Genomic DNA, 23,100 nt, shown 5'->3' on the forward strand with positions numbered 1-23,100 from the left:
ACAAAATGAAAAGGGCTCCTAGCCAGGAAGACTGAGGAGGAGAAGGGCAGGTGGAAGCCGCCCAGAGTGTCCAGAAGGGGCCGGTACTGTCTGCTTTGATTGAGGAGGAAGTGGAGAGTTAGGAGGGTGAGGAGCTGCTCCTCCCCGCAGATCAACACTGCCCTAACAAGCCCGAGTCGGAGGAATCACAGGGACAGGGAGGAGGGAAAGGGAGCATGCTGGCCCGAGCCGCAGGAACTGGAAGGAAGTTTGTGTTCTAAGGACAGAATGGAGATGAGCACGTCGCCTGCCTTCTGAATGGTGACAATCAGAAACAACTGTAAAATATTAGGAAGTTAGGAAAATCTAAACCGGAAAACGATTATTTTGTCAAGAGTACAAGAGCGAGGGTTCCCTGGTAGCTTAGCTGGTAAAGAATCTGCCTGCAGCGCAGCAGCCCCTGGTGATTCCTGGGCTGGGAAGATCCCCTGGAGAAGGGAAAGGCTACCCACTCCAGCATTCTGGCCTGCAGAATTCCGTGGACAGAGGAGCCTGGCTGGCTACAGTCCACAGGGTCACAAAGAGTCAGACACGACTGAGCTACTCCCACGTTCACAAGAGCAAAGCAGAGTAACACTGCTTTTCTAGCCCGGTAAGTGTTTGTCATTACTTTCGGTCTTTAGTCTAGTGGCTCCGATGAAATTTGTGCTTTCCAGCTGCACATGTCAACCCAGCACCTGGAAGACAGGTGCCTACAGGTGAGGTCTGCGAGGCATGGAGGGGCTCCGTCTAAGCCTGAATCACCTGAAACCTGGAAGATGTTCTTCAGAATATGGGTCTCAGTCACTTTACTGGACCCAGTTATTTAATTGTTCCTTATTTTGCAGTTATGCTCTCACTTAAAATCTGAGTTAAATTAAGGGAATCTTGTTCCTCAAGATTTTTTAACATTGCTGATCATAAAATTTTAAGAAATAGTGAAATAACTGAATAGAAGTTCCCCCACCCTTACTTTTTTCTCTTTCCTTTTCTCATCTAGAGACACTCACTTTCTCTGGAATCATCTGGGTGACTCATGTCACAAGAGGTGAAGAGCAAGATGAGCCAGGGCCTGCTGTCCGGGACAGGGCCCACCACCATGCAGCGTCACAGAAGCGAGCTAGGTGAATCTTCGTGGGAACCTCCGGGAACTGCCTCCTCAAATGCCAAGAGGGTCCCAGTGGCTTCATCAGAGCAGTCCTCACTGGGCCCTGTGGCAACGAAGCTGCCAAAACGAAACAAACAAAAACTGTGGCAAGCAGGGCTCAGCTGTTACAAGGCCGATTTCCACTGGTCTGTCCTGCCTGGGTCGCGCCAAGGCCGCCCAGACGCTGCCACCCTGGCAGGTGGTGCCTGGGAGACGGGGCCTGAAATAGGACCTGCTCTGTAGGGCATGGCCTTGGAGGTTTAGGAGGGAGCCTTCTTGGCCAGGCCTAGTGCTCTGGGAGCGGGATGGCCTTGAAGACCTGCTGGGTTTCTCACGAAGGGCAGGAGGTTACATGACCTGAAGCAAACAGACCGCAGGTGTTTCTGCAGCCAAGTTCAGTTCAGTTCAGTTCAGTTCAGTTGCTCAGTTGCTCAGTTGCAACCGATTCTTTGGGACCCCATGAATTGCAGCACGCCAGGCCTCCCTGTCAATTACCAAAGTTGGGTTTATTCAATTCGGGATCAGCAGGGAATTGCAGTTAAGGCTCTCTGCCATGGCGGCCACATGCAAGACCCCACCTGGCAAGGGAAGGAGCAGCTTTCATAGAGGGGACATGGGCCCAGCCGGCTGGGTAAACAGAGCCTGGGCTTCTCACGGCCGAGTCCTAGCGGGAAGGAAGGGGACTCTCCCTTCCACTGTGGGGCTCTGCTGTGGCTGCAGGCCGAGAGCGCCCCTTGGTGGTCCCCTGTCTGTTTACCCACGGTTTCCATTCATTAATGTTTCACAGGCGTCTGGATGAAAACCAAAAGGGACATGAGATACGCATTTTCCCTTGTTCCTGCTTGGGGAGCATGCTCAGAACATTTTCCTTCTTTCTAAAGAAAGCAAGCAGTTTCAGCATTCTAGGTGTCCATCCGCCCAAAGGTCGCCCACCCGCCAGCCCCTCATCAGGAGGGGGCAGAGCGCACCTGGGGAGGGAAGGTCTCTGCCTCCGGCCTCCGGGCCGCCCTCCCCTCCCCGCCAGGCCGAAGCAGCGCACACATTGCCCCCCCTTCCAGGGCCCCCCTGACTCCAAAGGCAACGTGAGACCTGCGCAAGGACCTGGGACCGCTCCTCCTGTGAGCCGTCTGGGCCGCGCGGCCGGGCAAGCCCTGGGCTCGTCTACAGAGCCTTCTCAGATGGCGTGATGATTGCGATCACCCTGAATGGCTTTTTACCTGAACACCCAGAATTCACGAAATGCCCACGGTGACAACACCAGCCGGTGAGATGACTAATTATTTCATTCATTCCACAAACTTTTTTTTTTTTAATGTGTAACTTACAGAACTTCTCTTTTATTCTTTTTCATTTTATTTATTTATGTATTCGGCCGCATGGAGTCTTAGTTGCTGTGTGCAGGGTTGCCCTGAGGTGGGTGGGATCTTAGGTCCCCAACCAGGGATTGAACCCGCGTTCTCTGCATTTGGAAGGCAGATTCTTCACCACTGGACCCCCAGGGAAGGCCCCCTTCCACAGCCTGCTATTGAGCACCGGCTGTAGGCCAGAAGCTGCAGTGGGGTCTGGGGACGTCATGGTAGGAGACAGAGTCCCGGCCTCGGGCTACCAGATAGATATTGTGAGATAGTAGAAAAAAATGTGACTCGTGTCTGCCACCGGCCCCTGGCACAGAGTCCCTGAAGCTCCGGTAATTTTCTAGGTGATAAGAACACTGGGAGTCTTTTGTTCTAGACTTTGGTCTCTGACCCCAGCTGCGGACACGGAGCTCCTGGAACCTGTGTCATTAACTGGGTGATGGGAGTGTCTTTGGTTCGCATGGGATGACTCTGGGTGGGGCTCCTGCACGAGGGCTGCTCCCCAGAAAGGCCAAGCCATGACGAGAAGCTTGGAAACTTCAGCCTCACCCCTACATTCTCTCGAGAAGGGAGAAGGTCTGGAAATGGAGTTAATAATTGATCAAGCCTCTGTACATAAAATCCGAATAGTGTGGGGCCTGGAGAGCTTCCGGGTGGATGAACACATCCACCTGTGGAGGGGACGCACCCTAAGTCCACGGGGGCAGAGACTCTCGGGACCCAGCCAGACCTCGCCCTGCGTGGCTCTTTATTAGTGTCCTTTATCACATCCTTCGAGAAATAGATAAAGATGAGTAAGCCTTTCAGTGAGTTCTAGGAGCCAGTCTAGCAAATTAATCAAACCTGAGGAGGGGTTCCTGGGAACCTCTGATTTGTCGTCATATCAGACAGGAGCTCTGGGTCACTTGCGACAGACTGGTACTTGGGGGACAAGGAGCGGCCTTGCGGGGCTGAGCCCTTAGCCTCTGGGATCTGACCCTGTCTCCAGGTACAAAGTGTCAGAATCAACTTAAACTGTAGGACGCCTAGCTGGTGTCGTGAGAACTGACTGGTATGGGAAAGCCTCCCACATATTTCATCACCAGAAGAGTCAGCAGGGAGATGCTTTGTGTGGGAATAAGGAAGAGAGACCCCGGGAGGGAGGAACTGGGTTCTTCCCCATTTGGGGAAAGACTGAACTGAGGTTTCTCCCCGCACGGACATGCAAATAAATGGCATTTGACGTGGTGTGGCTTAGCAACTAAACCACAGCACCGTGGTGACACTGCGTTTGAGGGGCAGCATGAGTAGACACAGCAAGAAGCCTGGCTGGAGACTCGGCGAGGGGGTCCCGAACCCACTGCCCTCGGCGGAGATGTGAAGAGGAGTATGAGCCCAGAGGACCGCGGGAGGAGGGGCTTCCAGACCAGCGATGAGAAAACGAAAAAGTGCACGTGGCCGGGGAGACACACAAGTTGCTACTGCTGGAGCACAAACACGAGGCAGTTCGGGCCGGACACCTACGAAGGGCCTCGTCTGTCAGGCCCACACGTGTGGGTGTTATCTGACGGGCTGCGGGAGTCCCTGGAGGATTCCGAGCGCTGGGCTCACACAGCAGGGCGGTGCATCGGGAAGATGGCTCTGCAGCAGCGCAGCGGTGGGAGGCGGAGGTTTGCTCCCTGGCGCGGGGTGTCCGTGCAGCGTGCTCCAGAGGACAGGCGGCAGGCGGTGGGCAGGGCCGGGCCTGGGGCCTGGGGCCTGGCAGGAAGAGCTGATGAGGGCGACCTGGTCATGCCCTGGGGTTGCTGGAAGGAGGGAGGGGAAGGAGGCTTCAGCGGGACTTTCAGAGCTGAACATCGGAGACACCACACTAAGCTTGCTTCACTTCTCCCTGGAGCAAAAGGCGTCAGCAGAGCCTGATCATTACCTTCTGTTCCTAAGGCCTGGGAAAAACGCGGGCCATGTACATCTGCACTGAGGCAGAACGGGTAACATCAGCATAAGAGTCTCCACTTAAAGCCTCTTTATTTAAAAGCCCAACATGAATTTAAAATGCACACATATGTATCTTCGGGATGACTGCTCAAGATCATGGCTTATAATTGGTAGGGCTTTGCTCTTAAACACTTCCTTATTTCAGGTTTAGCCAGAAAGAAGCAGTCATGGAAATGAGAATGAATGAACCAGTCTCCCTGGAACACAGTTCCCATAAGCGCAGGAGAAGCAGCTTATTTAGAGCTTAGGTGAGAAAGAGTCAAAAGGAAGATTGAATAGAAATTTTATTCACATTTTAAAATTATTAAATTAATAAGTTATCAGTTTAAAATTCATGAATTTTTTAAAACTATGAATAATTCTACAAGCAACAGGAAGACATTCGCACTTTTTGAGTATTGTGTGACAAGGAAAGGCAGTGATTTAGGAAACATAATTACCATAATATTTGGAATGACCAGAATATGGGAAAGTCTATTGCAGGAAAAAAATTAAGAAGCTGTTACATCATTATAAGGTCGTATGGGCCTGAATTAAATTATACATAATTCTTAACTCCTCAAGTTCCCTCACTGACTCCCCACAAGCCAAATATCTCACTTTAATGGTAAGTTTTTTTTAAAAGGAAAAGGAAAACTTCCTGACAGATTCCAGGACCAGGTAGCCCCCTGGCAAATTCTCACACTAACCCTTCTCAAATTCTTACAGGAAATTGTGGGGGGTGGGGGGTGGTACTTGTGAACTCAGAGGCCAACACCAAAGTAAGACACAGACACCACGGGAAAATACAATGACAGAACAATATTCCGTATGAATATTGATGCAAAAGCCTCAGCAAGATACTGGCAAATTGCATCCAACAAGATATTAAAAGGATTACACATCATGACCAAGAGGGACTTCGTCCAAGGACACGATGGTGACTCAATGTAAGAAAGTCTATCCCTGTCACACATCACATGAATAGTATGAAGAGGAAAAAAAACCACACACGATCATTTCGTGAAAACAAATAAAAGAAACCTCATTTAAAACATCTATGGTCAACTGATTTCATTCAACGGGGGACGGATGTTCTCTTCCGTAGGTGATTCTGGACAACTGGATTTCCATACTCAAGGATGAAGTTCTCCCCTTACAAAAATAACTCAAAATTGATCAAAAACCTAAATATAAGAACTGAACTATAAAACTGTTAGAAGAAAACACAGGAGTAAATGTCCAGGACCTTTGGACTTGGCGATAGGCTCCTAGATATGACACCAAAAGTTCAAGATAAAAACAAAAAAATAGATAAATTGGATTTCATCAAAACTGAAAAACTGTATGTGTCTAAGGACATTATCAAGAAAGAGACACCGGAAACCAAGCTTGGATTAAAGGCCACCCACGACGCACACAGGCTCAGGAGTGCCGCGTACTCACTGCTCTGAGCCGCGCCCATGTACGCCAGAGGCTGCTCCCGCCCCTACGAGGTGGCGGACTTCTTCCTGCGGTTCTCGCTGCTGTCCACTGGTGTGCAGCGCTGAGCAGTCAGAGAACTGCACGTCTCAGCACACCTTCGAGTCTCAGCTCCTTAAGAAACAGACTCTACTGTTGCAGGGAATGTGGTTTTGGCTTATGTTCTTTTTTTTTTAACCTTATGAGAAATGAACAACCTCCTACATCCCTGCACCCGCTTTCAGCCCTATCACTGGGGACACTTATCTTTAATTCAGTATCATAGTTTAAGGGGGGGCTTTGGAGCCAGGGTGCTTTGCATCTTTACTAGACTCTTTGGACCTCAGTTTTCTCATCTGTGAAATGGAAATAACAATAGAAACGGCATTATGGTGCTGCTGTTGGGACTAAGTCAGCTCATGCACACGAGGAACGTAGCACACTGCGGGCACTCAGCAAGCACGAACCCACACTATTCTTATTTCTGGTAATTACCCAGACATATCAAGTGCCGTTCTAGTTTGTCCTTGAATAGCAGAGAGACTTACTCAGTTCACATCCTCTCATCCAACACTTATCATGAAGTAGGAAGGTAAGTCATAGAACAGAATTTTGCTTAAATATATTTGCAATTCCAGTAGTACAGTCTTGAAAGTACCCTTTACTTCTAACTTTTAATCGAACTTTCACCCACCATAGATCACTGTGTACCGTGAGCCCCTAATATCTGTATTCCCACAGTTGCCGAAACACTCTGATTGGTTTGGGGTCGAAACAGGGAGTTATAGGTTTGCTTAGGTCCAAGTACATGCTAAAGTAATTTCAAAAAGCATGTTGAATTTGCTAGTATTTGATTGTCGACTAACTGCTGGATTGTTGTTCCGTCGCTCAGTCATGCCCCACTCTGCGACCCCGTGGACTGCAGCATGCCAGGCTTCCCCGGAGTTCGCTCAAACTCATGCCCATTGAGTCCATGATTTAAAATAAGGTAAAACATGAGGTGCCTGCGTCCTCGCTTTTATTGAGTCAATTATTCATGCATGACTGGCCACTGAACATCAGAAACCTATTTAGTCACAGAGTTTTTTACTTGAATCGGGTCTCCAGATTACCATTTTGTTGGCACATTATCCACTTACGACTTATTAATGAAAAAGCCAGTTCATGACATGTTGCCATTAGAATCCCAGCCACAGCATTTGAGGAGTCGAGATTGATCACTCTTGACAAGCAGCAGGTCTTCCCAAAACACCACAGGAAGCGAAAGTTCTCAGAAACCAGGGGTTTTGTATGGGAATCATTATAATAGCTAATTTCCTAACGAAACTGGCCAGGTCGATGTCTTCTAGTTACATTTGAGAAAAGCCGCTATGTTACTTCTTGAGATTTCCGGGTTTGGATGAGCTTCAAAGGGAGCCAAGGGACGCTCTGAAGACATGAGATGTGTGCTCATCCTGAAATGTCCAAAGAAACCTGAAAAGACTCGGACAACCAGCCTGTTCCCTGAGCAAAGACGATGCCTGCAAACCGTCCTCCAGCTCTTTTCCTCGGGAACGCAGCAGCAAGCTAGACATCACTATAGGAGGGAACTAAGGAAAACTCTGGTTAATTGCTTTTAGAGGAATAGGACCCTCCCCCCAAAAGTGAAAGAGAACCTATAGAATGGGAGAAAATGCTTGCAAATTATAAATCTGATAACACCCAGAATATATACAGAACTCCTATTATTCAACCACAAATAGACAAACAACCCAATTACATAATGGACAAAGGATTTGTATAGCTATTTCATCAAAGGTAAACAAATGGCCAGTGAGCACAAGAAAAGATTCTGAACATTAGTTGCCAGGGAAATGCAAAACAAAACCACAATGAGACATTAGGAAAAACATTAGGACAGCTAAAACAAGAATGAAAAAAAGCAACATAACAAGTGATGAGCAATGTAGAGAAATCAGTCGGAATGTAAGCAGTAGACGGGGCGTGTTAGTCTCTCAGTGGTGTCTGACTCTTCGCAACTTCATGGACTGTAGCCAGTCCACGGAATTCTCCAGGCAAGGAACTGGAGTGGATTGCCGTATCCTACTCCAAAACAGTGGAACCACTGTGGAAACCAGTTTGGCAGTTCCTTAAAAAGCAAAAGAGTTACTACATGACGCTGCAATTTCACTCCTTGGTATACACCCAAAAGATTTTTTAAAAGGGACTCAGACACTTGTGCACCAATAATTATTTCAGCATTATTCACAACAGCCAAATGACCCAAGTGTCCATCAACCTATGAAAGGTTAAAACAACATATGAAAGGATAAAATGTGATATGTGCATAAAGTAGAATATTATTCAGCAGTAAAAAGGAGTGAAGTTCTGATACATGTTACGATATGGATGAGCCTTGAAAACATTGTGCTAAGTGAAGAAACCCAGAGCTAAAGGCCGCCTGTTGCATGATCCCAATTGTATGAAACATCTAGAACAGGCAAGTTCATGGAAAGTAGAAAGATTGTCTGTACAGAGCCTGGGTGGAGTGGGGAGTTTGGAGTTACTGCTTGAGGATTAGTGAGTTTCTGTTTGGGGTGATGAAAAGCTTTCAGAAGTAAAAACAGTGGCATTGCATAGCATTATGGATGTAATTAATGCCACTGAATATAATTAATCCCATTGTGCACTTACAATGGTTGAAACAGATCTTTTGTTACAGAGATTTTACCACCATAAAAAAAAGATTAACTAGAGGGACTTCCCTGGTGATCAGGAGATAGGATTCCACATTCCCAATGCAGGGGCCCGGGGTTTGATCCCTGGTGGGAGAATTAGATCCCACACGCCCAGCCGAGACCCAGTGCAGCCAGGCAGAGAGGTGGATACATATATTTATAAACACAACCTGAGTTCTCAGGAAGTTTGTTTCCCAAAAGAAGGCAGATGCTGTTCGTAGAGGGAAAAAAAGCTGTTAAAACCAAAAGGAACTACTTCTCTAGGAAAACGTTCAAGCTACTTCGATTAGTCTTAAGGTAACCCTCGATATTAATTTTCATCTGAAACATAAAATAAGGGGCAGCTGAGGGAACGAAGTATGCAGCTGGCTTAACTGCTTCCCGCCCCGCCCCGCCCCGCCCCGCCCCTGATCCCGACACCCGCCGGAAGGCCTAAGCCTATTTCTCCACTGCAAGGGGTGAAACGAACCCTCCACTCATGACCCTTAGAGACCATGCCTGCTGCTGGTGCTGTCTCTACATGTCTCGCTTTAACAGCGTCGCCGCCTCCTTAGGCTCACAGTAGCGATGTCCTGTTTGCAGTAAACGCCAGAGTAGCAGGGAATCAAATCTCTCTTCTCCAGAAGGGCCCCTATCCAATCCACGGCTGGCGCTTTCACCATCCTGAAGACCCAGGCGAGCGCCGGCCAGCTGACCTTGTCCAGAGGGCGACTTCCCCTCCGCACCCGCGATTCCCGCGCGCGGCCGCCAGATGGTGCGGCCTCTTCGCGGACTAGGGTCAAAGCGCGGCTGGACCCAGAAGCTCCCCGCCCCTGTGAGTTTTCAGAGGCGGGGTCGCACCTTGGTCTCCCTTCCGGCCCAGCACTTCCACCCCCACACCAGGGTCTGGAGGGCTTCCGGGCTGGTCGCCTGCGGCTCCACAGTCACCGGGAGGTCCGGCTGTTTTCCTTATGGGTCCTCACAGCACCCTGGTGGCTCAGCGGTCAAGAATCTGCCTGTCAAGTGGGAGATGCAGGCTCCATCCCTGGGTCGGGAAGGTCCCCTGGAGGAGGAAATGGCAAACCAATCCAGTATTCTTGCCTGGGAATCCCAGAGAAGGCTGGCAGGCTACGCAGTCCATGAGGTCGCAAGAGTTGAACACGACTTTGCATAAACAACCACAACCTCGTGGCACCAAAGACGTGAACAACCCCCCTCCCAAGGGACAACGGCGTCAGTCACCCCCCTTGGAAGGTTATGCCGGAGTCCCTGCATCCGCCTTTCTTAGTTGCAATCATCTCATGTGACTCAAAGAGGATTTGCGGACATCATCTCAGTCTGACAAGGAAGAGGGAAGAAAACTAAGCCAGATCTCATCTTTGAGGACATTCCGGTACATTTGGAAATGCCTCCACAGCTTTCCCCTCAGGTAAAGGTCATTCTAAAATGAAAACGGCCCCCAGCACCTCCCAGGCTCACAAGATAAGGTGGCCTGTCTGCTGCTGGCATGAGGGCATGTCACGCATAGAGAGACCACGTCCTCACTATGAACCCAAGAAAGACAGCAGCCTCGGACAGACCACCCAAACGCTGCAGACGCTGCAGTGTTTGCATCAGGAGTGTTATGCTCCAAGGGGAACCAGCCTTCGCTCTCTCGGCCCATCCTGAAGATGAAAGAGTTAGTCGCTCAGTTGTGTCCAACTCTTTGCAACCCCATGGACCCTCTGTCCATGGAATTCTCCAGGTAAGCGTACTGGAGTGGGTTGCCATGAACCAGAATGTCTTCCTGACGCAGGGCTCAGTCCTGGGTCTCCTGCACTGCGAGCAGATTCCTTACCGTCTGAGCCGCCAGGAGAGCGCCAAGGGCCATCCCGGGACACCAGGAATCAAGGCAGAGCTCGGGAGGGTCCTCGAGTGAGTCCCAATGGCAGGAGGTCTACAAATGAGGAGGTGCAGGCCAGCAAGTGCTGGAAAGAGAGAAAAGAGACAATCGGCCGAAAGTGCCCACCAGCAGCCCTCCCGCACACGTCTGCAGGCTCCAGTCCGGTGCCTCTCTGCCTTCCGGGGATCTCCTTGGCCTTGAACCTGCCTGTGCGCCCTTTACCCCCAGGCTCCCCAAGAAGAACGTCAGGCCAGACCACAGAACAGCGCCACCGCCTGAACGGTCACACAGGGCGCATTCCCACCAGCACAAGTTCCCTCTTAGAATCACACCTGCCCACCAGAAACCCGGCAACCCCCAACCTGTTCTCCGTTTCTAGAATCTCAAGAATGGTACATAAACGTGATCGTTCAGGAGGGACCCTCAGGGATTGGCGATTTTCCTGCAGCGTATTTCTCTGCAGATTCGCCCCAGCTGCTGGGGCCCCGATCGTTCATCCTTTTTACGGCTGAGTGTTCTGAGTGGGCCTGAGTGGGCCTAGGGGCGGAGGCGGCGGGAGGAGCGGACACGGCGCCCCGCCTTCCCAGAACTGCCATCCCTTCAGCTGCCGCGGAGCGGGGCCACCCGGTCCAGCTCCAAGCGGCGAGGACAGGGCAGGGGCGGGGCGAAGGGCGTGTGGGCGGGGCTTATGCCGGGGCGGGACGCCGAGCGGGAGGAGAGGTCCAGACAGGTGGGGGCGGGGCTGCGCTCCGGGGAGAGGGGGCGTGGCCTCGGCGCTCGTGGGCGGGGCATGGGCGGGGCCCTGCCGGCCCAGCCCCAGCGTCCAGCCCCGCGGAGCGCGTCTGCATTGTCCCCTCGCGACGCCTGTGAGTGCGTAGTCCGCGCGGCCGGATCGTGGCGTGGGCGCCGGAGGTTCTCCCAGAGGGAAGTCTCGTCCTGCCGGTCGTCTCGGGCGTTTTGGCCGAGGTGAGTGTCCGCGCTCTCCGGGGGCCGCTTCCCGGGGCCAGGGTCTCCGCGGGCTTCCATCTCCGCCTGCCCGAGCTTCCCCCTGCACTTGCGAGGCCTGGGGCACAGGTGTGCGCAGGCCCGTTGCTGCCCCCAGCCGCTGCCCTCCGTCCTGGACTCGGCCCGCGCTGACCCCACGCGCGGACGGCAAGGGGCCGCCTGGAGTCCGCCAGCAGGCGGCGCGGAGACCAGGCCTGGGCCCTCGGGGTTCCGGCTCGGCCTTTGCCCCGGGGGCCAGGACCCGAAACTCAGCTTCTCCAACCTTAGTCCCTGAGAATCTCAGCCAGAAAATCCAAGAAGTGGGACATGTATGTGGTGTGTGCTTCCTGCGCCGCTGTTTATGGTTCCAGGGGGGATGGAGGGAGCCCGAGAGGAGCGGTCGAGGAGGCTGGAACGAAATAGAGGGCATAAAGGGTGTCAGCCCGTTTGGTGGGGCGTGATGTATGTAGTTTATCAGCCGCACGCCTCTGTTTTCCTGTCGGCCTGATAAGGGCGCCCTCCTCAGGGAAGGAGATGGTTCTCCCTGCTGTGGCGGAAGGTCAGTGGGGAAGTGCTGGACAAGTGGCCTGCTTCTTGGGCCTCAGTTTCTCATTCTGTACAACTAGGAGAATTGGACCCCACGAGGAGCCAGAACTCTGAGGCCTCCAGCGGCCTGGTAGGTGATGTAACTAGGCACACTGGACCAGGCAGAGGGATAAGGGGATGCCTGCCCTGCTGTCGGCACTGAAATGGAAGCTTTTGTTCCTAAACTAGACTGTCTTTGGGCCCTGACCCCGGGGATCTCAGGAGAAGGTGCTCTCTGAGTCTGCAGCGCATCACTCTCCGGACATGCTCCGGGGGCTTCTGTTAGGCTCAGGATAAAGTCTTCACTCCTGCACTACTGACCCACGCAGCCCTTGGACGGAATCTCCCACCACCCAGCTCTGTTGTAACCGCTTGTCCACCGCGTAGGCTCTCTGAGCTCCCCAGGCCAGTCCCAGTGCTGCCTCACGCTCGCTGTTCCCCTGCCTCAGCCTGCCCACGGCTGCACGTCGAGCTGCCCACCGTGTCTCCCCACCTCCCTCAACATCTGTTTTCTCTTCTAGGTCATTGGCATCACTGAGAGTGACCGTGCCTGAGAGCTCAGGGCCCCCTGCACCCAGGACTAACAAAACAGCACACCCTCCCCTCAGCAGGATTCAGAGAGAAAAATACCCATCTTCCTGAGACATGGCAGGTGACTACTAGCTATGGGGGGTTAAACTTTGTTAAATGAAAACTTTTAGAAATTGAATCCTTTGTTATTAAAACTCCAGACAACACTCGTGTGTAAAAGCTGTTTATGATGTGGACTGCTACCTGGAATTATCTTGTTTTGTATTTTCTTACTTGTTTTATTGTTCATTTCAGCCCCACCAAAATAGAATGCTTATCTTGTCTTTGCTTTGCCTCCAGCCTCTGGGATGACCCCCTGGGACATAATAGCTGCTCAAGCAATAGATATTGAGTGACTGAGCCCCAGGAGTGACCGTGGTTAGAAATGCCGCGTGACGCATGCATCCCATTGTGACATCTTTTTGTTCAGCACCATAGCATGAAAATCCTTGCATTTCACAACATAAAAATTCACGTTATTTTACGCATATGTTGTACGTTGAAACATTGTGACATCTTTTTGTTCAGCACCATAGCATGAAAATCCTTGCATTTCATAACATAAAAATTCATGTTATTTTACACATATGTTGTACATTGAAAGTGAAGTCGTTCAGTCATGTCCGACTCTTTGTGATCCCATGGACACCAGGCTCCTCCGTCCATGGGATTTTCTAGGCAAGAGTACTGGAGTGGGTTGCCTTTTCCTTCTCCAGGGAACTTCCCGACCCAGGGATCGAACCCAGGTCTCCTGAATTGTAGTCAGACGCTTTACCACCTGAGCCACCAGGGAACTGTGGCACTGCTGACATTTGGGGCCAGAGAGTGCTCTGCCCGGGGGTCCTGTCCCGAGCTGTGTTCTGCAGCAGCTATCTTCCACGTCCCAGCAGCGCCTCCCTCCAGATGCCACAACCAAGAAATGTCTCCAGATGTTGTGAAACACTCCCTGGGAGGTAACACTCCCTGGTTGAGAACCATCACTCTGGATATTTCATTTGTATCCTGTTTCCTGTTAAGCCCCCAGGTTCCTTTATAACAAATGAGTCTGAGACGTTGAAAGTGTTAATCATTAATTTCACTCGTGCACTTCAACCTTTACATTCTCCTGAGTGCCCCAAAGCTCTTTGCTTCAAACTAACATTTATATTTTCTCCGTAAGGGCCTAAACAGAATAATATGGATCAAGAGTTTAAATATTTTAGTCTTAAGAGGTTCCCACAGAAAATTTAAACACATCCCTACAGCTGCCTTCTAGAAGGAACTGGCACGTGACCTTGGAGAATGTCCTGAAGGAGGACAGTGTGGCCCCAGCTGCTGCTGCTGAGTCGCTTCAGTCATGTCTGACTCTGTGCAACCCCATAGACGGCAGCCCAACAGGCTCCGCCGTCCCTGGGATTCTCCAGGCAAGAACACTGGAGTGGGCTGCCATTTCCTTCCCCACTGCGTGAAAGTGAAGTCGCTCAGTCGTGTCTGACTCTTTGTGACCCCGTGGGCTGCAGCCTCCTAGGCTCTTCTGTCCATGGGATTTTCCAGGCAAGAGTACTGGAGTGGGGTGCCATTGCCTTCTCCGTGCAGCTTCAGAGATTGTTGGTATGAATGACAACCGCCAGGCAGTGGATGGAGCCTCTGTTGTTAGGCTTTCCACCGAAGCTGGGCTTCATGCAGGCCCTGGCTCCCCGTGGGACTCAGGATCTGATTTTTTTTTTTTTTTAATATATCTTATGTGTCAGTTTTCAGTGGAGAGGAAGGAAGCAGAGCTGTGTGTCAGCGACTGACCTGCCAACAAGGGGTTAGCACGAAAGATGAGTCACAGTAGTTTCTTATTCTGAGCTTAGGCCACATGGCTGAAACGTCTCGTAGTGGATAACCAGAAGAGACTGGGCTTTAAAAGAATGCAGTCGTGTTATTCTTGGGGAATTGTAACTTGACTCCTGTGTTGGTAAACTCAAGCAGTGGTGAACTGATACAGCCAGGTTCTGAAAATGCTCCTTGGTTTACCGCCGTCTCCCGCAAAAAGCGTTGGTCTTTCTCACTCAGCTTCAGCCATTGTGTGTGTCTTCCTGTCAGCTTGGTCCTTGTGGAGCTTTGACAGAGAGGAATTATTCTTCAAGAGAAATGGTTTCTTGTCTGGATTTAGGTAAGAAAGTGCTCATCGTCTACGCACACCAAGAGCCCAGATCTTTGAACGGGTCCCTGAAGGATGTGGCGGTGGCTGAGCTGAGCCAGCAGGGCTGCACCGTCACCGTTTCTGACCTCTATGCCATGAACTTTGAGCCCAGGGCCACAGGGAAGGATATCACTGGTGAGTCATAAATGCTCTGGGTTGTTTTTTTTTTACTTTCTTGGGGACTCTCCATACTGTTCCGCACGGTGGCTTCGCTGTACACTGGCCGCACGAGGGTCCGCTTTCCTCCACGTTCTCGGCAGCACTGGGTGTCTTGTCTTGCTGACAGCCATTCTGACCGGCAAGAGGTGGTATCTTGCCATGATTTTGCTTTGTGTACCTGATAATCGGTGATGTTGAGCGTCTATTCACATGCCTGTTGGCCATCTGTGTTTTCCTCAGAAAGATACCTGTTCAAATCCTCTGCCCATTTTTAAATCAGATTGTTAGGAGTATTTTTTGCCTTCTTGGAATTTTTTTGTTTTTAGTTAAAAAAAAAAGTTTGTAAACAAAACTCATCATTGGACATGATGTACAGTTCTCACGTCGAAAAGGTCTGCAGTGCATGGGTTTTCCCGCACCCCCAGCCACCCAGCTTCTCTGCTCCCACAGGAACCGGGGTCTCCCACCGCCTCTGCATCTTTCTGGGGCGAGTTTGTGCCGTCTCTGGGGGTACCTAAAGCAGTTAACAGTATAACGGCTTTTCTCTCTGCTTTTTAAAAATGGGAGCACGCGTTCCCGTATGTCGTTTTGCGTGGTGCTTTCTCTCTGCTGTTGTCTGGAGGTACCGAGGCTTCAGTAGTGCCCGCTCGTGCACTTTCGGCTCTTTCTCACTTTTGCTGTGATAACAGGACCGCAGCAAAACTGGTGGCCGCGTGCTTTCCTACGCGTGCGAGTATATCTACAATGGAGTTGCTGGGCAGAGGGAACGTGTGTTTTGAATTTTCAGACAGTATCAAACTGCTTTCCGTGAGTGCTGTACCAGTTCACTCTCCAACCCAGAGTGTTCGCAAGTGCTCGTTTCCTTGTTTTACGGAGTTTTTGATAACTGCCAATCGACAGGTGGGAAACGGCCTCTGGTGTAGAGTTTGAACCATGAATTGTAAACGCATTTTTACCCAATTTATTTGTAGTTTCAGCTTTGCTGTGCTGGCTTCTGTTTACTTTTGCTTAGTTGCTAATTCAGACCTTGCGTTTTGTGCCGTACAAACTCTACGCTTATTTTTTGAAGGTGCAATAGTATTTGGCAGGTTCCCCTTTTTAAAAGTAAATACGTTCTCTGCTCAGAATTTGTTTCCGTGGGTGATGTGAGGTGTGGATCCAGGTTTTCCCAAGCACGTACTCAGCTCTCATCCCCACTTACCACATTGTCTAGCTATCTGCCTTGACTTAAAAGCCGCCTTTGTCGTGACCTGAATCCCCAGCGTTTTAGCGCCTTCTGCACTTTGTTCTCCGGTTTTGTTTCCTGCCCGTGACTCAGGACCGCCTGGCTTTATTTTGGCACATCATGTAACATCTCATAGAGTTAGGTCACCTTCATTTGCCTTACTGTTTTTACAGCTACTTTGACTTTCCCATAAAGATTTTTTGAATTAGCTTCCCAGATTGTGGACTGAAAAATAAAAAGCACAGCACGCCAGCTGTGCTGTGCTGAGTTGCTCAGCCGCGTCCGACTCTCTGTGACCCCATGGGCTGTAGCCCACCAGGCTCCTCTGTCCATGGCCTTCGCCAGGCAAGAAGACTGGAGTGGGTTGCCATGCCCTCCTCCAGGGGGTGCTCCCAACCCAGGGATCAAATCCAGGCCTCCCACACTGTGGGCAGATTGTTTATTGGCTGAACCACCAGGAAAGACAGTTGTGATTAAGTTTTGTTCGGGATAAAGTGAGGACTATGGCCCTGGAGACAGCCTCCCAGCTATCTCTGGAACTGCTCCAGAGAGCTGGAGGGAAGGTCAGGGTATGTGGGATTTGGGTGAAGAGGGGGCATGTAGTCATCAGGCACACATTTTGGCAGAAAGCTGCTGTGTGTGGAGCAGGTGTCGCCATTAGTGATTTTAGTGCTTTAGAGATATGAGGACTTGCAAGAATTGGGCTCATAAAATCTTCTGAAAATGCCTATCTGAAGGCATGTTTTTCTAGCTTTTCCCGGAGCATAGAGCACCTCATTCCTGATCTCCACCCTGAACTCCCTTCAGGGGGTGCTGAAGCTCAGTGGCTACAGCAGCTTGTGACTTAATCCCTATAGATCAGATGGCAAGCTCCAGCCTTTAGCTGGCAAGATTCTCAAGGTAACGGATTGTTTACAGCAGAACTCTCAGTGCCACTTCCTCTGTCCCAGCAACAGGCGTGGTTCCTCGCATGTCCTCCAGGTGTATTGACGCGTTTTCTTCATGCAGGTCGTGCATGGATCTTACTGGGCTTTGTTCTCTGCATGGAGAGGGCTGATCTGTGCATGTCTGAGTGCATGCGTGCAGGCGGCTGCTACGACTTTCTCACTGTTTGTAGTTTTAAGCCAATTCTCTGGGCCTTTCCTGATACACAAACTATCTGCAACTAATAATTTCACCTGTGCCTTTCCAGTAATTCCCAGTAAATTTAATAAACCAAACAGCTCTTTTCACTGAAAAGCAACAGAGCGGGGTCTGGGGAGGCAGAGAGTACTGTGTGATGGGGCCACTGGCGTTCAGGGATGCAGGTGAGACACGGGCTCTGCGGAAACAGCATTTCAAGTGTGGTGAACAGTGGGCAGAGGGTGAACTCTAAGAGCCCCTTCACACACCCTCCTTGGCCCGCGGCCCCAGGGTCAAGCAGGCAGAACTCTTTGGTGTGGCTCATGGTAGGTCTTCCTCCAGATGTTAACAAAGCACACATTCCTGTAGCGCTCAGGAGCCCTGTAGATACAGGGACAAACGGGGATGCGCCCTGTTCACGGGAGCTTTCAGGAGTCTTATTAGCGACTGTGTCATGACCTGGTACATGTTATAACTTACCAGTTCCCATGTTGACTTAGCTTTGTCTCCATCTTCTGTTTCAATCTGTGAGTCAGTATGTCTGCATGACTCTGGATTTCCTGTCTTACTAAAAAAGTGCATCCACACCCACACATATGAAAACATTCCCGTTTCCCCGGTACTTGCATGCCTTTGCTTTGCTCTGTACTTTTAAATGTCACCTGGCGTACGCGTGGCCCACGCACACACACTATCTGCTCGCCACTCTCAGGAGCACGCAGAGTCTGCCGCGGGCGCCACACCTGGGGGCGGCAGCCTGCCTGAGACACGGGCTCTCCCCCTCGGGCTCTGCTCAGCACACAGCCTCGCGCACAGAAGGGTCCCAGCCAAGCTTCTGAGTGAAGGCAAGCCCCGGGGAGTCTGGGCCCCGGGATGCTCTCAGCCATAGCGCCCAAGGGTGGGGCCGGCTCTACTCGGGCCACCCTGCAGGTCTGTGTGCTGGGGAGCCACCCTGAGCCCCCCACTCCTCTCTGGTCACTTGGGAATTACCTGGCCCCTCGTGTTGTTATGAAAGGTAGAAACAGCCTGTTATGAAGAGGTTAGAGCCCAGCGAGGTACGAGGAGACCTTCAACCACTGGTGACTGCTGGTAACACTGGGCAGCACTTAGGGCGAGTCGTGCTGCTGGACGGGAACCCACCGAGGCCTCGTCTTTCCGTTTAACTGTGGGGGTCCTGCCTCTGGGCCCAGCCCTGCTGCTGCCTGAGCCCACCCCCTAAACCAGGCCTGCTCCATAATCTCTGAGGCCACAACTTTTTCAGAGCCAAATCGAGAAAACAGCAGTTTCCTGCATAAACCATGTGCCCCCACCGCAACCCATGTGCACGCAGAGCTGAGCCCCCGTGGCCGAGCTGCGGCCGCTGGCCTCCCGCCCTGGCCCTTGGCAGCTCCCCGAGGCCCTCCTCTGGCCAGCTTGGCGGCCCCCTCGGCCGCACCCACTGGAGCCCCTCCCCTCCAATCCTCTAGACCGCCCGTGGAACTCCTGCTCCGTTGTCAAATCCCCGGGGCGCTTTGCTCGCCTGCTGCCCACGTGGGCGAGGCCGCCGCGTCCTGGCCATGGGGTCCGTGTGCCACGGGGCTGCCCTGAGCTCGCTGCCCTGTCATGCTCCGTGTTAATCGTGTGGTTATTTGTCCCTCCTGGACTCTGGCCCCTCGAAGCTGAGGACCCTAGCTGTTCCTCTGTGTCCACAGTCTGACCCCAGGGCCCGCGCCCCGGTCAGGTCTCAGTGACCTTGCTGGCTGTCCAGGCAGCAGTGTCGCTGCAGGGCTGCCGGGCCCTGGACGTTCCCCTGAGCGGGAGCCCTTGTCCTGCTCCCCCAGGCACCCTCTCCAACCCAGGCTTCTTCAACTACGGAGTGGAGACCCACAAGGCCTACGAGAAGCGGTCTCTGAGCAGCGACATCACTGAGGAGCAGAAGAAGCTTCAGGAGGCCGACCTGGTGATATTCCAGGTTGCTTTTCCCTCTTGTTGCGGTACCGGCTGTGTGTGCAGACCTCCCCCGAGACACTGCAGGCCTCGGTGAATGGCCCCCAGCGCGGGCTCCCTCCCCTCTGGGAGCGGGTTGTCACCTGTGCTCGTCGCTTTCCCCCGACACTGTCACTGGACGGGTGTTGGGGCTTCTGTGGGGACCACAGTGTTTCCAGGGAGACCTCCCTGCTGTGGAGTCAGGCTCAGCTCCTCGGAGCCTCCAGGCCCGACTCCCAGACGCCACGTCTCACCCCAGGCGGGGAGAGGGGCAGGCTCCTTCCCACGCCCTCCCCCTGGCCCCGTGGTTGGGATCACGGTTCTGCCGCCCCAGAGTGGGCTCAGTCAGGGGCCCGCAGTCGCGACGTCACGGGGACCCAAAGCCACCTGCGACAGCCACCAGGATGCTGTCAGCCCTGCCCGCCCAGCCTGCCGCTGCCGCCACTCCGTACACCTCAGAGCAGGGGGAGAAGCTGCCCACGTGTGCAGCCCCGGGGACACCCAGGCCGGGGAGGAGGCAGCACCCCCGAATCCCCAGGTGGACGGACACCCCAGCGCCCCCTCCTGCTCCCCGCAGTTCCCGCTGTACTGGTTCAGCGTACCTGCCGTGCTGAAGGGCTGGATGGACAGGGTGCTGTGCCAGGGCTTTGCCTTCGACTTCCCCGGCTCCTACGATGATGGCTTCCTCAAGGTACGACCCCTACCCCCCGGGATGAGGGACCCTTGTCCACCAGAGAAGGAAGGGGCATCTCAGCAAGTCATCTCTGGTTTGCCTTTGTTAACCAAACTCCCACGGAGCACCATCCATGTGCAAGGCTTACACAGGTGAGAAAGCATGGTTCCTGGGGTCACAGCCCTTTCCTCCAGCAAAGGGTGCAGGGTGTCCATGTCCGGCGGCGTGCTCGGCCAGGGGTCTGGGGGCGCCTGCTCCACAGCGTGGACTCATGCCTGGCCGTGCGCCCGTCCGCCTCTGAGCGCCTGGACCCACCTTGAAAGCAGGATAACCTGAGCGGATGGTGGACCCAGCCGCTGCGCAGGATGTCGTAGCTGTGGTTTTCCTGTGCGAGCAGACGACGGTCAAGTTCCAAAAGCCTCAGAAAACAAGTGTGCACAAACCAAGTGCTGAGACGTGAGAGGCGTCTCAGGCCATGAAGAGACGCCGCCCTTTGCTGACCGGCCCCGGGAGCCCGGCCCCGCTGGCTGCAGGCGTTGTGCACCCTCCCAGCCAACCCCCTGCACCCGCGCCCCTGAAGCCCGCTCCCCCAGCATCAGGCCCATCAGCGCTGTCCATCCGGCCCCCTCCCTCTGGCTGTCCCTCCCCCGCCCAGTCGGAGGTTGCTGTCACCTGCCGCTGGGCGGGGCAGAGATGGGAGTGTGTGTCTGTCCGTTAGGGGAGGGGCGGGGGAGCTGGCCTCGGTTTCCCTCCAGTCACTATTGATGACCCTCCCTGGGGTCCACGCCCAATCCCGTGCTGTCCTCCGCAGGGTAAGTTGGCCATCCTGTCCTTAACCACAGGCGGCACGGCCAGCATGTACTCCAAGACTGGGGTCAACGGAGACTTCCGGTACTTCCTGTGGCCCCTCCAGGTATGCCCCCCAACACACACACGGCTCTCCTAGCTCCTCCTGGGTGGGAGGGGGGCCTGAAGGCCAGGCCATGCTGACTCCCCTGGCAGCAGGGTATCATAAGCTCTTAGCCTTTTGGATGTTTTACTTGGCAGCCCTGGAAAGGCTGGCTGATGGAGAAAACACTGTGAATTATGAGAACCTTTGATGCTGTTTGGCCAGAGGCCAAGCCAAGCCCGGTTGGCCGATGTCCGCTCTGGGTAAACAGGAGCCCTGAGGTGGCTCCATGTGTCATGAGCTTCAATTCTTCCTGCTTTTAAAAACTCTTCACCTTTGTTTCAGTTTGCAAAAGTACATATGAGAACAAAGAGACTATAAAAAATAGAAATTCAGTTCTCTTAATGCCCTTGAAAACAATCACTTTCAATGATTTAATGTATTTCCTTACAGCCCATATATATTCTTTTTAAAAAACGTTTATCCAGGTAGTTATTTGGCTGAGCCAGGTCTCCCCCAGGGCACGCAGACTCCTCAGCTGCAGCTTGCTCAGCCTGAGCTGTGGCACGTGGGACCCAGGTGCCTGCACAGGGCCCGGGCCCAGGCGCCCTGCCTGGGGAGTGCGCGGTGCCGGTCACTGGACTGGCTGGACCAGGGAGTGCCCTGTGTTCTTACACATGCGCATTTTATGACTCAGCTTACCATATTTCTTTTTTTACATGAACAGTGTACCACAAATACTGCTTCACATTTCTTCTTGTTTACACCTAACGCGTATCTTGAGCAGCCTTCCACGGTGGCACATTTAGCTGGAATAACCTCATTCAGGGCTCCCTGGTGGCTCAGTTGGTAAAGAATCCACCTGCAATGCAGGAGACCCTAGTTTGATTCCTGGGTCGGGAAGATGCCCTGGAGAAGGAACAGGCTACCCACTCCAGTATTCTGGCCTGTATAGTCCATGGGGTCGCAGAGTCTGGCACGACTGAGCGACTTTCACTTTCATGAGTTGCCATAATTTAGCTAAGCAATCAAAACCGTAAAACTTAGCGTGTGACTCAGCAGCAGAGATTAGAGAGCTGTGTTGGAGCCTCCCAGCGCTCTCTGCCCCCCGGGAGTGGCCAGGTCCTGAGGCTGCAGGGCAGCGCCGGCATTCTTGGCTCCCCGGTGGTGGGAGGTTCTCTGAGCTCCCTGGAGGCCAGCTGCGTGCGTTCCCCGGGGGACTGAGCGGCGGGCGGCTTCTCACCGCGCTCCCCTCTTTGCACTGTAGCACGGCACGCTGCACTTCTGCGGATTTAACGTCCTTGCCCCTCAGATCAGTTTTGGTCCTGAAATGGCATCCGAAGAAGAAAGAAAGGGGATGGTGGCCTCCTGGGCGCAGAGGCTGAAGACCATCTGGGAGGAGGAGCCCATCCAGTGCTCGCACCCGTGGTACTTCGGGCAGTGACGGGGGCCACGCCACACTGCAGGGGCCACGCGGGAGGTATGAGACGTGTAATGCCACGCAGGCGCGTGTAATAAAGGATGTCACGACAGCCAGGGTGTGACTGTGTCTCCAGGTCCTGCGGGCCGGCTCCCGTGCCCCACTGGCTGTCCCAGATTCTCCGGCAGCTCCTTCTCCCAGGCCTGCTTTCCGTTTCTCATGCCTTTCGTTCCCCTTTATTCAGCCTTCGCAGGTCGTGTTTGTAGTTTTGGCACGAAACTGGATGTTAGGTATTTGTTTTTCTGAAGCTCGACTGGACTTTCTGGAAAGTCGAGGAAAATGTCATCTGTTCACAGCCTGTATTGCAGCACTCTGTTCACACTTCTTGTGTCTTTTTCTTTTTCTATCTTGAGTGTTAGGTTTTAACTGAGCACGACCCAGCGTATCTTTCCAATCCCTGAGGGCCAGTCACAGTGAGGGCGCCGGCCCTAGTGAGAAGGCGTCCCGTCAGTGTGCACGAGTCTCGGGAGCGGGCCTGGCCGTGGCCCCGGGCTGCGGGCACGTGTAGTGGGAGAGTCTCCCCGCCCCCCGCCCCTCTTCGTGGTGGTCGTCACTGCCCAGGATGGGCCCTTCTCCTCAGCAGCCCCCCCACCACCCCCATCACGCGCCCAGCTGCACCTCCCGGTTACACGCCCTCACCTGCCTCCTCCCTGTCCGCCCCCCGGCCCCCCAGGCGTCTCCAGACCCTCCTCCGCCCTCATCATCGTCCTCTTCACCTGATCCACCACCAGATAGCGCTCCGTGTTCTTAGCCTCCCTTCGCATCTTCA

The 23,100-nt window shown here is 53.0% G+C and overlaps 1 protein-coding gene across 22 annotated transcripts; it reads left to right on the plus strand.

The window, feature by feature from the left end:
* The first annotated feature begins 2,238 nt into the window (after positions 1–2,238).
* NQO2 (N-ribosyldihydronicotinamide:quinone reductase 2) lies at positions 2,239–22,385 on the plus strand. Of its 22 annotated transcripts, none has more exons than XM_040249419.1 (11): positions 11,334–11,478; positions 12,009–12,172; positions 12,271–12,464; positions 12,603–12,733; positions 12,952–13,029; positions 13,896–14,054; positions 14,789–14,953; positions 19,145–19,275; positions 19,867–19,980; positions 20,774–20,875; positions 22,119–22,385. In XM_040249419.1, the coding sequence occupies exons 6-11, from the start codon at positions 13,988–13,990 to the stop codon at positions 22,293–22,295; spliced, it is 756 nt and encodes a 251-aa protein (XP_040105353.1). In that variant the 5' UTR covers positions 11,334–11,478; positions 12,009–12,172; positions 12,271–12,464; positions 12,603–12,733; positions 12,952–13,029; positions 13,896–13,987; the 3' UTR covers positions 22,296–22,385. The 22 variants fall into 22 exon arrangements, with proteins under 22 accessions (XP_040105370.1, XP_040105362.1, XP_040105364.1 ...); XM_040249422.1 differs by having other exon boundaries at positions 12,123–12,172; XM_040249423.1 differs by lacking the exon at positions 12,952–13,029 and having other exon boundaries at positions 11,303–11,478; positions 12,123–12,172.
* The last annotated feature ends 715 nt before the right edge of the window (positions 22,386–23,100 follow it).

The sequence above is a fragment of the Oryx dammah genome, unplaced genomic scaffold (genome assembly GCF_014754425.2).
Source record: "Oryx dammah isolate SB20612 unplaced genomic scaffold, SCBI_Odam_1.1 HiC_scaffold_11, whole genome shotgun sequence".
NCBI lineage: Eukaryota > Metazoa > Chordata > Mammalia > Artiodactyla > Bovidae > Oryx > Oryx dammah.

Coding starts and splice junctions, on each gene's coding strand:
- NQO2 (XM_040249428.1), top strand. CDS start 13,988: ATGTCTGACTCTGTGCAACCCCATAGACGGCAGCCCAACAGGCTCCGC. Junction 19,276..19,866: donor CCGACCTGGTGATATTCCAG/GTTGCTTTTCCC, acceptor TGCTCCCCGCAG/TTCCCGCTGTACTGGTTCAG. Junction 20,876..22,118: donor ACTTCCTGTGGCCCCTCCAG/GTATGCCCCCCA, acceptor TTTGCACTGTAG/CACGGCACGCTGCACTTCTG.